This window comes from Plutella xylostella, chromosome 28, assembly GCF_932276165.1.
Source record: "Plutella xylostella chromosome 28, ilPluXylo3.1, whole genome shotgun sequence".
In the NCBI taxonomy this organism is placed as follows: domain Eukaryota; kingdom Metazoa; phylum Arthropoda; class Insecta; order Lepidoptera; family Plutellidae; genus Plutella; species Plutella xylostella.
In genome coordinates this window covers 1,989,226-2,004,869 of record NC_064008.1, presented here as the reverse complement: position 1 = coordinate 2,004,869, position 15,644 = coordinate 1,989,226, and the positions used below count along the sequence as shown (strand labels likewise).

Here is a 15,644-nt window from a genome sequence, read left to right as displayed (position 1 = left end):
TATTTACACCCAGTAAACTTAGATGTGTAAATACTTGAAAGACCCAGACAGGAGAGCAAGAGACCACTACGATACCGGACTCACGGTAATTACAGCGTGCTTAGGTAGGTTGGCAAGTAGGTTTGATACCTATTTTCTTATTAAGTACTTACTTACCTACCTATTAGCAAAATAGAACATAAGTGTATTTTTATTTTACTCTGATAAAATGCTAATATTTTCAGGACATATGTACTCGGCTGTCATGATGTGTGATAGGCCTAGCTACGACGACCGAATGGTGTAGTGGTGAATGACCCTGACTACTATGCCGAAGGTCCCGGGTTTGGTCCGCGGTTGGGGCAGATAATATTTGTTTAAAGCATTGACTTATATATTACTAGCGTAAGGACTACTAAGGACAGGCCCAACCGCACTACAAAATGACACCCTCGCGTTGGCCCTAAAATCTCATAAATCTGTCATAATTTGTATGAATTAGGGCCAGCGCGCGGGTGCCATTTTCTTTTGACAAAACGTTCTGACGGGCGTATCCTTCCTTTTGAAATCACTGGTTTAAAGACAGCTATTTGTACTCGGGTGTCGGGTCTTGAGCCTTAATATGTATCTATGTATTTGTCTAGATATATCAGCAGTCCGATCCTCCTATCCTATCACAAGCTCTCCCTAGCTAAGGGTGGGATGGCCCTGTGGAAATAAAAATAAATCCAACTTAACATCAAACGAATCTAACAGTGTATACCTCTTCTATCTATTCTATTCTATTGAGGTTTCTGTAGTACCTGCACCTGGCTCTCTCGAATGGAACCTTTGTGGATATCCCCAAGGTCTAAACTGCCTTCCTAAGCTTGGACCATTCCCCACCACGCTGGTGCACTGCGGGTTGTTGGGTTCACATATCTAGATGTGCTAAATCTATAGATTTGCAGGTTTCCTCACGATGTTTTCCTTCACCGTAAGAGCGATGGTATACATTGTAGGTACTTAAATTCAAAGAACTCATTGGTACATGTCAGCGCCGGGATTCGAACCCGCATCTCTTGCGTGAGAAGCGGGCGCTTTACCCGACTGAGCTACCACCGCTCTCTAGCTCTCTTCTATCTTTCTAGTTATGTACTCACTCAGTTATTGTTGAGTCAAACATACCTGAGAAGAAAGGTCCGTTCCTTGATCTTGCGTTAAACCAGTTATAGAAACTGCAGTTTTGCTCATAACCCGAGAGGTGGGCGACGAACGTAGACAGTACAATCGAAGACGTGAAGCTTATCCATAATATAATATAACTAAGTACCTACCTAGTCTACCTACTGCACGACCGAATGGTGAGGTGGTTAGTGACCCTGACTGCTATGCCGAAGGTCCCGGGTTCGATCCCCGGCCGGGTAAAATATTTGTTAGAAGGCAGGTATTTGTATACTCGGGTCTTGGGTTTTAATAATCTATGTTCTTATCTATAAGTATATAAGCTGTCTGCCCAGCTTGGAGTCGGACGGCCGTGTGTGAGATGTTACCACATACCTATCCATTATTTATTAAAATACACAAATCAAAGAATATGGTGCTGATTGTACTTCCAGTACAACTACAGAGAGAAAGCAAGTCAAGTTATGTAAAAAATTGTATCGGACCAATACATGCGGGTTTGGGAATTAAGGCACAGACATTTTTTCTAAATTACTGTCCTCATTAAGAGGTAAGGTTAGTAATATTATTATTTCAATGAGGTATTATAACAATACGTCATATACTTAGGTGTAAGTACTCATGTTTTCTTTTTGATTTTGTTTTTTTTTTTTAAATCATTTTAGATAAGATGGGTCATATTCTGTACATAAGTATTTTAAAGTAATAAGGGTAACAGGCATACCTACCTAACTACAAAACACCTGCAGTCAAATTCAGGAACATTAAAAAATTGCAAAAGAATGCTGAGAACTTGCCCTTAACGTATCGAAAACGAGAGCGATTGACCGAAATGGGAGGCACAAAAAAGAATGCAAAAGATCTGCTTAATTGCAACGTGTGTCAATGAACCGTTACATAAGGTGTATTTATTGTTAATACATAACAATAACTCATAATTATGCCGAACTAGTTAAAAGACAATAAGTTTTTTTCAATATTGATTGCACCAACCTCCTTTATAGCCTAGTCTATGCCTGGGGCAAAGAATCATGAAGAAAAAATATCTAATCGTAGGGTGGCATTAATCATGATCTACTTTTTAAAAGGTAAGCGTCCTTTCAGCATTGTACGCAACGGACGCATCGCATTCAGTATTCTTTGTAAGAAATTCACACAAGTGCGTCTTCTTCATCGGCATTGCCGACGCCGTTTCATACATTTATGACAATCCGTTTAGTGCGATACTTAGTAAGTAAGTAAGTATTACTTACTGATAGATGGGCGCCGGTAGGTAAATAGTAAAAATTTACTCTGTAGAGAAATTTCTAGTTCTGAATAGTTTTTTTTCCCACGTAAGCAACATAGCAACAATGGGTTGATCAAAGGGAATGCACTGAACCAAGGTTAATAAATTCAAATAGATTAAGATACTTACACTCCCTTAACACGAATAGGCTATAAAGATCAAAGATTTAATTTAAATAAGTGTGACTGAAACTCATCATTCAATTTATTTTAATTTTCACTAGAGATTTCTAGTTTCTAGTGAGCTTTACTTCGCTTTATAAAACATTTATACTTGTCTGGCGAATGTGGCTGGACCCATCTAGGTATGTAAGCTATAGTACAAAATATTAGGGCCTTACCATCAAAACTTAGACATACTTAATATATGTCAAATGCCTTATAAATGTGTCACATTACCTACCAGGTTAAGCTCCAATTTCATCATAGTCGGTTAGATCGTAACCAGGCATTGGTTGATCAATTATACGTCATCTCCATATTAAGTTCTTGACAGATGTGTCAAAAGTCAACCAATAATCCCTGGTTATGCTCTAACCCACTATAGCGAAATTGGCACTAATAGTCTGTCTAATTTAAAATGTTATAAATATCGCCATTAGGGTGCATGTGTATAATTATGACAGACGGCGGTGTTGGAAACTACACTGACTTAGATAAGAAGAAGTGTTTATTTAGGTACTTATATTTTTTATTTATCAGTATAAATGTTTATGGATATTGGCTTCCTGAATATCATAGTAGGTTCATTAACATATCAGACTCCGATTTCGCATCCTCAGAATAACAGGTAGGTAGGTATTAATACAATCAAAACCTTTTGTTTATTGCGATCTATTATGTTAATGGAAGAAAATCGTGATAATTTGACCTTGACACTTCACCATGACCCCTGAAGACGATTCTTACTCATTCAATCCACTTGTATAATGTTTATAATACGCTATAATTAATTATTGTACTATGTTATCATAGCGCGTAGATTTTCGCAACTAACATTTTGGTACAATGTTGTACTGTTTCGCGATGGTCAAAATAATCACGAAATTCGCCTTCCTACTTAATTAAAATTGGTACCTACCTAATTATACGTACATTCCAAAATGTAGCTTCATTATTTTGACAGTTGTCATGAGATGATACATTTTTTGTTGCACATTATTTTATAAGTTAAAAAGACAAATGACTGATCCGTCAAATCTAAAATTTAAAATTTGTAATCAAAACAAAATCTCAAAATCCGAAAAAAATATGATTAATGAAGTAGTCTCATTCTATGGTACATTAATTCGAGAATTTCTAGTTATATAACACAGTTATGCATTGTTATTAAGTCGTTTTTAATCATACATATTTAAGTTGTTATCGCTCTGTTTAACTGTTAGTCAACCGCAGATTACTTGAACTGTAAACCGATTACGGTGTAATTATAATGCCTAATTAGGAGGTAATATTAAGGAGTTTTGTGTGTATTATTAACTACTTATAGGTATTATGTTTATATTATGTTATTGTTGTGTTTCAATTTGTAAATTAAAAACAAAATAATTTTACCCAAAGCCAGTTTTCGTGACTGGTGTGTAAATTCATTTAGAAAAGTAAAAAATATTGCAATAAAGGGTGCGGTCATTTAGACAAAAGTTGTTTTTCTATTGTTTGAAGTTTGAACAGATCAATAAATTGTTTTTTCGATTCAAAATTGAATTATCTCATTGAAATCTTCGCGGTCGTTAATATTTAAGGGGGGAGGTGGAGGTAGAACAATTATTATTATGTTTATTTTAAATGTCATGGTAAGATTTGTAAGTAAAGGACATAATTACCTTTAAATTTTAATTATTAGACTAATTTAACAAATCGACCGTGCATTAAAATTAATTCCGTTTCCTAAACCAATTTAGGTAGTGCTAATTTGCTTTAAACAAGTGATTCGATTGTGCAACCGAATCGAGTCGAGAACTCGTTTGACAAAGTCGTGAGAGAATCGATCCGTCAAGGAGACCTAGGGTCAAAACCAAGCACTTTCTACGTCTCAAGGTTACGGCATTGAAACATCTGGATTATATGCAAATATTTTTATTTTATACTTATCAATATCATCACTTCTTTATAAAATAGTTATTGTTATGTTAAGCTCGGAGAAAGATCGATGTCATAATTAAGCGAAAAAGCACCACTAAAATAAATTGAAAACTGTGCCTCATTTATTAGTCATTTCATTAGACACATAATATTATTTATTACCTATGACGTAACACGACTTCCTCTGAGCTTAAAAAGGCAAAAATAAATAAGACCAAAATCGCGAAATTGCGAACTTACATAACTGCTCTCACCTTAAAGCTATTTATACAAAAATAAAATCACAACGAAAGCTTAAAAAGTACAAAAAAAACTTATCGAAATCATGACATGGCGTGACTGACTTAAAACTACTGACTTAATTTTAGTTCGTAAAATAATAATAATAAAAAACCATAATGGATAGTGTCGCCGTAACGCCGCGGGTACTGCCGGCTGGCCGAACGATTTGTAGTACCATTGCCTCTTACTTTTACTTTTTTTAAGCGATAGCTTACGCGCGCAAAAAGCAATTTTCATTGCGCAATACTGACACCAATGCTCATGCATGCTCCACTTACAAAAACCGTTCTCGAGCATTTTACTGTCTCAGAGTCTACAATCTCTTCAAATGTCGATTTTGTTTTTCTTTTAAAAACTTTTGTGCTCACAACTCTGACATGACTGGATGAAAACTCTAACCCGCGGCGCAAGCGCGAAAAATCGTAATAAATACGCGACTTACAGTAAAAAAAAACTAATAAGTTACTAAAATTAAAAGCTAACCACAGCTGTCTGTGCCTTAAATAAACTTAATCCGATTAGGACGTAAATAGGTAACTATACATTGTTAAGACATCGATTCAATCCACAGCACCGGGACGCGATCTGGCTCATTACAAACTCATTACAAAAATAACAGTTCTCATAACACATGCGGCTAACTAAATCACTTCCTCGAGTCTCGACGCAAACAGATCGTGAAAGGCGTTATCCAATCCGACGATAGAAAGGAGTCACGGTCTGTGGTCGCTTTCTAGCGCGAGTATAGAGCCAAGTCCGAGATCCTCCGCTGGCGAGCCGCCGCATGGAACCCCCTAGTGCCATCCGGGACCAGCGGGGCTCGCGGCTCGAACCGGGGGGTGAACGACAGCCGCCTCCCCCCACACTCCGTCCCGGACAGCGAGCATCCAGACAGTCGACGCGCCAACCAGCCCTCGCCGCTGCTAGCGCTGCCAGTGCTGGCTTGCGAAGATCTTCTGGAGCCACAGAAGAAGGAAACCCCTGAGTCGGAGCTGTGGCTGCAGTTGCTGACGCGGCGCGGCATCCACGCCTGGATCTCCGGGGAGCGGGGGGCAAAGAACCCGCTCGAGTTCCTTCTATGGAACGGGGTTCCGTATCTGTAGTCGTACTCCGGTTCAGAGCCACTGCAACAGGAGGAATACTCGCACTCGTGTCTTCTGGCCGACATTCTCCGCACTGCTGGCTTCTTCTTAGGCTCGCGAGGTACACCATTCAGCTCGTACACTCGCATGCCTTCGTCGTCGGAGCTCTGCAGCCGCAGGGCTTCCCTAGCGGATTCCGATTCGGTGAACTCAACTAACGCACACACACAGTTAACCAAACTCGGGTTCTTGTTCAGGAATTGGCGAACGTCTGCCGGAACGGGGTTGCCAGGTCTCAGCACACGGACTAAGGCTATCTCCCCACATCCAGCGAAGAGACGAGACACATTCTCCACAGACGGGCGGTCGATGGGCATCTTAACCGCTACCACAGTCCTTGAAGGCGTAGTCTCATCATAGGCGGGCAAAGGATCTATTCTACGTAGTTTTGTACCAGCTTCGTTGATCTCCAACTTGGTTGAACGCTTCAGCGCTTCCGCAACCACCCTCCAGTCCTTCGTTAAATGCTTGACACGTTTGAAGCTAGATATCAGTTTCAGAGACACATATCCTTCTTTATTCCTCCTGACGTGTTTCAACAGGAAGGCATCCTTGGTAATGTTCGCGTCAGAGAAGTAGAACTCGACTTGAGCGGCGATCTTGCTGGCTAGTTCTTCGTCGGGAGGGTTGTAGGGTGGTTCCTGGGTGTCGGGAGCGACCTCGCAGCCCGAGTCCTTGCCACCCCCAGAGCCTGTATCTGAGGCGGAGTCGGACAGGTCCGCATGGTCGTCGGTGGACGGGCGCCGGTCGGACGCAATGCCCTCATCCTCCGGCATATGACTGGGGGGTGTCCCCTCCATTTCGTTCGCGTGCGGAGACTCTATCGCATAACCGGTCGCGGACGTGTGTGCCAGACGGCGGCTGGTGAGTGACTAAATGCGCGCGGCGCAAACGCCCTCCTTTTATAATTTTGCCGGGATGCACGCTAGAAAGGTGGTCGGAAGTAGTAAGAGCGTATGACATTGCACCGCGTGTGCGGTAAACGAGTGGAATCGAGACAATCGCTCGCCTTCACCTAGTCGCGTTTGTCATTTGTTTTCGCGGATGCTGAAGGAGGTTACGGTTTTAGTGTAACAGTGACGTTTATCAGTGCCAGTGACGCGTGAAATTGTGGAAAGTTCAGTTTTTATTGTTTTCAGCCAGTGCTCTGTACTTAGATATTACATTAATCTAAGGCTCGGTATCTCTACTATATCCCACAAATTTTACATGTGCATATAAAGGTATGAGTAGATTCAACAAAGTTACGTTAATTTCTTTCGAACAAATGTATTAACATCAGCAGTACTTACCTTAAAGTAAGGTGTGTGGGATATATGTATATTATGGTACAGACACCGTAGCACCGCCGACGTTCGACACGTTATCATTGAATCCTGTAACAGCATCGTTTATCTGTCTAACATCTGTCAGATTCATACAGTTTACGTCAGGTTTGACACATAAGCGATGCTGCTTAAGGATTGTTGATAATAATGTGTCAGATGGGTCAGATGTGATAGATAATGTCCAAAGATCTTGACAGTTCTAAACATGTAATAAGGCGTGCTGAATTTCTACAATTAGGAAAATGGCCAGACTGGCCAGGAAAATGTTGTATAAAAATTTAAATTACTTAATTACTACGCCTATTACTTATCCACAAAATTTCGGCTAGGTCTATTTAAACTCTCTCTAAAAGAATAAAATAACTATATAAGTAAAGATTACGAAAACGAGCAATAAAATTCAAATCTACATCTGTTTATTGACATAACGTTTGCGAAAGCACTAAGCCTAGGTGTTAGTTACAGTAGCAAATATTTTATTGCATTATATATACTTTAGTTATGTGTTAATCGTGATCTGGAATCCTATTAAACCGAGGGACCGTTGAAATTAGAACTCCATTTACGTCTTTGTAGACGTAATAAAATAAGTATTTAGGATCTTTTTTAAAATCATTAAGTACTACAAGTAGATTAGACTTATTATTTTATTTTGATTTAATCCTTTATTGCAAATCATATAAATAAGTGTACAAGGGGTGGTATTGTGTAGTGTGGACCAGAAAACCCACAGGATGTACAGGAAAAATTATGTTAAAATGTGTCCAAAAATTATCCTAACTAATATTATAAATGCGAAAGTAACTGTGTCTGTCTGTCTGTCTGTCTGTCTGTCTGTTACTCTTTCACGCCAAAACTACTGGACGGATTTGAATGAAATTTGGTATACATATGGTCTAGACCCTGAGAAAGAACATAGGCTACTTTTTATCCCGGAATTCCCACGGGAAAACTTATTAAGGCGAAGCGAAGCTCGCGGGAACAGCTAGTTATTTATAATTATTAGATTACTACACGTCCACGGCTGCAATTGATCATTCACCTCGGGGGACCATTTTATACGCATGTACCCTCCTAAGAGTTTTTTTGTAGATTAATTTATTCGCAGTACACAGGTACCAAAACAACACACCCAGTTCGAAATTTAACCACATAAATATTTATACATAAAAAGCTATGATAATTACCGAATTAGTTGAGTATATTATGTACCTATACCTACGTTCTTATATGTAGAATACAATAATAACAAATAACAAAGGTTGGTTGAATCATACGTAAGTAAAAACATAATATTTAAGCCGAAATTGTGCGAAAGCTGTAAGTACAAAGGTTACTCAGAGAACATAATCCAATTTGCAAAGAATACGACGTAAGAACCTAAACTACTGTAAGTTCCTAGGTACTTACAGTAATTTAGGATTTATGTCATCATATATACTACATAATTATGTACCGATGAGCCTAAACAATTTATACTGAAACGTATTAGGTAAATATACTTACTTAAAGATTTATAAAATAATAGGCACTTGAAGAGCAAATACCAACACTGACCATTTTAATCATCATCAGCGAATAAATCGTTCACTCCTGAACTCTGAACTTAAACCTAGGCCTCTCTAGCTACCGTACCATATTCTCATGGATCTTACAGATGTTTGCTAATATATCGTTGCATCCTTGGTAATGTACGGTAAGTAGCTGGACATAAATGGCATTTGACGGCACCGTAGCCAAGGCGGTAGTGAAGCTGCTTCTGAAGCTTGGGCCGCGGGTTCGAATCCCGCCCAGGGTAAACATTTGCGTGTTTGCCTTGTGTCTGGTTTTCGTTTATCTATTTAATATTTGTATATATCAATGTATTTGTGTCAATATATTAGCTATCCGACACCCATTTCACAGGTTCGTTCTGCTTAGTTTGGGGTCGGATGCCCGTTTGTGAGATGTCCCCACATACCTACCTATAGTAAAAGGTCAAATGTAAACTACTTACTTACCTACTCTCTATTCGGGACTCATTCCACCCATAAAATAAACATACCTAAAACGTATAACATCCCCCATTTCTCGTCAGCGTTTACAGACACAAAGAAAAATGACGTGTCACCAACCGCCCACCCGAAAACCAACCAGTCATATACAGGCTGATCGGTAATATCTATAGCCACCTACAGGGTGATCGGTAATCTCCGCAATCTAATTAAGGCATGACGACCGTTACACAATGTGGGGTGACTAGACTGCAAGCAGGTAATCCTGTTACTGACTCGACTTGTGCTCATGTTTCCAAACTAATATGGACTTAGGTTTCATTTGCAGAAATTACAGAGAAAATACACAACAATATTTTTTAAGGGCGTTATAGGGTAAAGAGATGTTAGATTGTCAAGTCGTGGGTGGAATGGAAGATTTGCGAGCAATGAAAATGTACCAGTGATATAGCACAAAATTTATGTGTAGTAGGTTAGCAGCGCATTAGAATATTATCAACCAAAACCGTAAATATTTAGTTAAAAGTTTTCATACACATACATAATGGGCTACTCTAACAAAATTTCAGCTAAAACTACTTACCTACCTACCTGCTAATTTATAGATAAAATTATTAGTAGGTAGGTACTTAATGAAATAACCATCTGCCGGGGATTATGTAGAAAGTTCATCGAGGGCTCATACAAGTGTCAACGATGACTTTTATGAGAGTCGAAGGATGAAAATTTCATACTTGACTCATCGATCACATCGATGAGAAATTATCGGTAAGCTTAGGCTTCCATTCATTTCTTAAAGACTCAGCTGTTCTTATGTGATGCAATACCTGATACTTGCTTTTAGTGCCATACCCAAGAGTAATAATTTTCGTCAATAAAAATAAAAGTTAAATTACTTTGATTGCTTTTGTGTGCGTGACGGTATTATGTAGTGATCGAAGTTACCACAACTTCTTCTTAGTTGCTTAGTAGTTTCAATAACAGTTATCAAATCGTAATAACCATAATTAAGTTACCTACATTAAAGTTTTCATTTATTTGATTAAGTATATTTAAGTAACTCTGTTTTCGTCAGCTTCATAAGAACCTAGGTATAAACTTTTGAACCTTGTCAAACTAAAAAACTGCTAAAATGAATAATTTAATTATCGATGGCTATTCTTACTTTGACAAGGTACAAAAGTAATACGTGAAGCTTGAATTGTGGTGTAAGTATACCTGACTGACTTAATATTAGCAAATTGAATTACTGTATTACAATAAGCAGTATATTATATACTTAATAATTTATTGACTAATTTTACGTTTTCATTAGTAAAGCTTAGTACAAGTACACCTTTCAAAATTACACAACGAATTAATCTTTATTCTTATTTAATTGTAGTTAGCACAGAGTTAGCTTTATCTTTTTGACAATAAGCTAGTAAAATAAAACCAAAATTACTTTAGGTAAGTATGAGATAAATAAAATTGGCCACACTGAAAAATATCTTGGATACCAGTTGCCAGTACTTAACTGTTTATACCTATCTAATATTAATATCCATCGTAATTTTTCTTTTCCTATAAAAAAATAAATTGACGAAATACTAAACAAGATTGCTAAACTCTGTACTTATTCTTAGTTATCACATTATCACAATTAGGTACAATTACAAGTCATACGTTGCAAGTTGCAACTGTTAGGCACGCGAACAGTTATAAAAATAGCATTGTCTTCCTCAACTGCAGCACATTTTATAACTGCTGTAATTAGCTAGATCGTTATCTTTTAATTGATCTTTATTTCTTTTCGGATTTCAGACACGTCTAGAAAGTGGTTGGCGATGGTTTGTTCTGAGTTTAAATCTTAGAATAGGTAACTAACTATGGGCCTTACCGCAAAAACTTAGACAGTATTTAACTGGTGTTTACCGCTGTCAAACGACTACAAAATCTGTCAAATTTCGATTTAAACACTTGTTAAACAGTGTTTAAAGTTTACTGTGGGAGACTTTGACCAAACGTTACTATGCAATACGAGATTAGGCAAATAAATCTTATGCCAAAAAAGGTAGAACCGTACAGTAGATGTATTTTACCTAGTACCTATACGGCGAGTCTAAAAATATTTTTGTGTTTTTTTTTTAGATCGTATCGGACGCCATGTCTCTAATCATGATCATACTCTATTCATTACAGCTTTGTTTTGGCTAACTATTAATTTTTATACTACTTATAAAAACTAAACGAATAACTAATAGAATGCATCTTTATGTTAATACAAGTTTTCTTTTGCGTCCGCCCGCCTTTATGTGCGTTTTGTTTTTAGTTTATAAGTTATTATTATGTTTCTAATATTGTTATCTTAATAAATTATAGGTATATGTATAATAAATTATTCTGTAAAAAAAAGGTTTACTTATAAGTTTTTTTTTGTATTATTTCCTTTTGATACAAATAATGACTATTTTAAAAGACATCAGTTACACGTGGAGTCTTCTTGCCTAGCAACTGGCCGTTTCAGCACAAACTACTTACCCCCTGGACCGCCCACATTACACCACGTAACCGTACCTAATCTGACATAATTCGGCCCGGCCGAAACTAGGTTACATCACCCTGTAGGGCTTCTGAAATCAATGTGTTACTGTGTGTGGTAACATAGTACAAAAAATCATAGTTACCTAGGCCTAGGTATTTAAGCAAATCATTGAAAATGATTAGTGGTGGTAGGTATTATTTCAGTAATAAAAAATAAATAAATCATTAACAAATTAATTAGTAAGTAGCTCTAGTAAATTCCATTCCTTTCTCTAAACTAACTTATAAGAGTTCTTACATTAGGTCAAGCAGAGTTCATGGTTCACAAAATATTACATCAGCTTTTAAAATTACCGCATTTTTGTCTAGTACCTAACAGTGTGCTATTAATTAATAAAATCAGCAAACCATTCTTGTATTCTAATTAATATTAATTAAATATAAAACAAGCAATAAAACTTCTAGTTCGATTAGTTTTCACGGTCAGTGGCTAAATCAGAGATGATAATAATAATTATAATATATAATATATATATATATAGTGTATCCGTATTTGACTTTATTATTTGTATGACAGAACGGTAGCTAAGGAAAGTGATGATGTGATGTAAATGTTAATGATGAAAACATACCTACAGGATGCCTCTTGTTGTAGTTAAGTTTTTTTGGAAATTCGTGAAAATTTATATCAATTCGCCATTTTTTATATAATTTATTTTTGAATCTTGACTAAAATTCTGTGTTCTAATAGCATGTTTATTTGGGAGTCGGATTATCTTATCAAAAAATATTTTTAGCTAAGCGAAGCGGCTAAAAATTCAAAATGGCGGACGCCTACGGCTTAATTATCGCTATTTCGTTGCCACGTCCACAGCCTCGGTGGCGCAGTAGGCAGCGCGTAAGTCTCATAATCTTAAGGTCGTGAGTTCGATCCTCACCCGGGGCATCCCCTTTTTGCATTTTTTAAGAATAATTCAGAGCTTTTTTTTTATTTTTTAGTATTGAAAATACATTCAAAAGGATCGAATGACCGCTAGTGACTGCAGAATTGGTTGCCGAAATTTTATGTAGGATTTAAGTATTTAGCGATTTCGTTCGTTTGTTGCCGACACGATAAGATGACGGAAAATAAAATATACAAAAGCAAGTGAAAAACCTCAAGCTACAGGTTTATAGTTAAAAAAAATGTTTACAAACATTACCTAATTGGTCAAGTTTTTTGCCTCCCATCAATCATAACAAACAATAGTTAACAATTTTCATACCATGATAAGCTAAAACGAAGTCTAAAAATTCCATTCAGCTACACATAAGTATTATCTTCAAAAAAGCTCTTTCTGCACTAACTTATAATTTTGGCAATACGGTATTGCCAATACCCCGAAAATCTTTTCACCATAAATTATGGAACTATTACTATTTATTATTTAAGTAATTCTTTATACTTAGCACAAATATTATAACTAAAACAAAAGTAAAAGGGTCCACCCATACTGAAAGCATTTTCTTCCAGTCAACCCACAGGAAAGGCTGACTATTATGAAGCTAAAGGTTCCAAAGCGTTCTCGATCATGACCTCAGGCCGACATTGGCCGCCGCACGAATTGCGAATGCTAAACAGACGGCTCTAATTCCGTGTTTATTTGTGCTTTTAAACGCTATATTATTGTGACTCACAGATTTTATCTATGGCGAAGGTGAATGCCATTTATAATGTGTTTTGTTGGATGATGTATTGTGAATTGCTTAGGTTTTCGGTGGAGGAAAATGTTTTAGTTGTTAGGAAAAGAGGATGGGCCGCTTCGGATGTTGTACATTGATAGGTATAGGCATCATATACAGGGTGTAACAAAAACCTAATTGTACAGATCTTCACTAATGAAAGGAGATTCCTCGAGTGACGTTGACGTTTCACAGATATATTTTAGGCATCAATGCTTGCAGATGTATAAGAAGCTCTAAAGATACCTACACCCCAAGTAATAACAATTGGTATTTGGCTAGGTTTTTAACATGCGTTTTTTGTTGGATTAAGGGTAAGACATTGGTGCCTTGCGCTTCGTTGCGTCCCATCGTCTTAAAGAGAAAAGGTCATAAAAAATATATGGCACTGTTGTTACTGCCACCTCATAACGTATCAATGGGGCCTCTTCCTTATATAGTCCTCTCATAGAGTGATTAACACCCTGTCCTCGGTCTTCCTCAGCCAGCCTCTACTAGCTGTTTATAGAGTGCATCCCACACTACATTTCTTGACTTTTTTTTACAAAATATTAGTTATTCAAAACATCATAATTAGCGAACACGCAGTTTAGTCTCAATAAATACATAATTTTACAACTATTAAACGTTACATTTAACATAATTATTATATCAAAAAGTTTCTCTCATTTAATAAATTAACTTCGCCCGGTACATTTGACATCCGTTTTATTTATTTATTATATGAATTATATCATTTCGTTATTTTAGAATACTCTTTATTGCACCATTAAAGAAAACATTACAATATCACAACTTATAAATAAAATAGTAGCTTCAAAAAATGCTTAAAGTAATGTCTACCAGACAACCTTTGGATGGAAGAGACAATTTTAACATAATTAATGGGAGTAGAGGTGCAAGGTATACTACTTAAACAGTATATACTATAGTATAGACTAAATAAATAAAACAACACAATATATTTTACCGCGAGCTTAAAGAAAAGCTTTAAAAGGGGTTAAAAGCTTAAAAACCGGAATATAAAGTAGCCTAATGTTTTAATTCGTAAAAAAAAATATTGCTAGTTTTCCCATGAAAGAATATCACATCCATTCATCAATAATTCGATTTTTACAGGATATTTTAAAAAATATATATAAACCAGGCAAAACAAAAAAGCACCGAATCAAATATTGCTTTGCAAAAATTTAAAAGACCCTCCAAGTTTCCTCATATGTATGACCAATAATACAATAATTTAATCCATATAAATAACAATAAAATTTAATTATTTTCTATAAACAGCTAAATAGACAAACCAGTTGTCAGATCAAGTCATCAATAAAAGAAGCCTAGGATAACGTACTGTACTCTTGAATTCAATTTAAACAGCTTTTATTTCAATACAGGGTGTTGCCAAAGCGGTATAGGTGCTTACTAAGCCGAAAAAGGATAACCAAGGGTTTGTTCTACTACTTTGGGAAATTAGCGAAAAAAATTATTGCTTCTCCATAGGAATATTAATGATGAAATGACTTTTATTATTTTTCTAATACGATCAAAAGAAATGTAAGTATTATTTTGTTCGTATTGACTCGAAGCATCAAGCAAGGATGGTACTTTACATACTGAAACAATAATATTAAAATAACAAGGATTTCGTAAATACTGGCATACTTTTTCTTTGTTTGTTCAATAATTTATTTATAACATTTCTTAATAATACATGCAGTGCTCTTAAACCTATTAAGGTTATAAACTTATTTTGTAAATTCAACTTGACATATTTTGCACTTGTCAATTCAATATCTGAGATAAAAGAATAGACTTTACTTATAAAATAATCGATTTCACTGGTACCCCGTAGTTTTGTCTATAGTATAGGAACCTTTTGCGGAAAGTACAACTGGTTCCATAAGCGACTGTCCAATGTCAGAGCGAGGAAATGAGGTCAAATTGAACATGAAATGGCATATGGAATCAGCCTGTATGTGTGAGAATATACATTTGCATATGTGGCTTCACACACATGCACAGGTATATAAACGCTTATGTAAATTATTTGGATGTAGCCGTAATGTCTAGAAGTCTGTGCATTATGTATGTAAGTATTTATGTATAAGACAAGTGACAATGGGGACCTCTGGGTTGCGGATTGG

General features: G+C 36.5%; 1 protein-coding gene and 1 non-coding gene across 2 annotated transcripts; one reads left to right on the top strand and one right to left on the bottom strand.

Moving 5' to 3' along the window:
- Positions 1-4,490: 4,490 nt before the first annotated feature.
- Positions 4,491-7,071, bottom strand: LOC105393200 (la-related protein 6). Its single transcript, XM_011564936.3, has one exon. It carries the CDS (start codon positions 6,734-6,736, stop codon positions 5,528-5,530), a length of 1,209 nt encoding a protein of 402 aa, XP_011563238.1. The 5' UTR covers positions 6,737-7,071; the 3' UTR covers positions 4,491-5,527.
- A 5,583-nt stretch (positions 7,072-12,654) lies between these two features.
- Positions 12,655-12,727, top strand: Trnam-cau. Its single transcript has one exon. It is a non-coding gene; the product is annotated as a tRNA-Met (tRNA).
- The last annotated feature ends 2,917 nt before the right edge of the window (positions 12,728-15,644 follow it).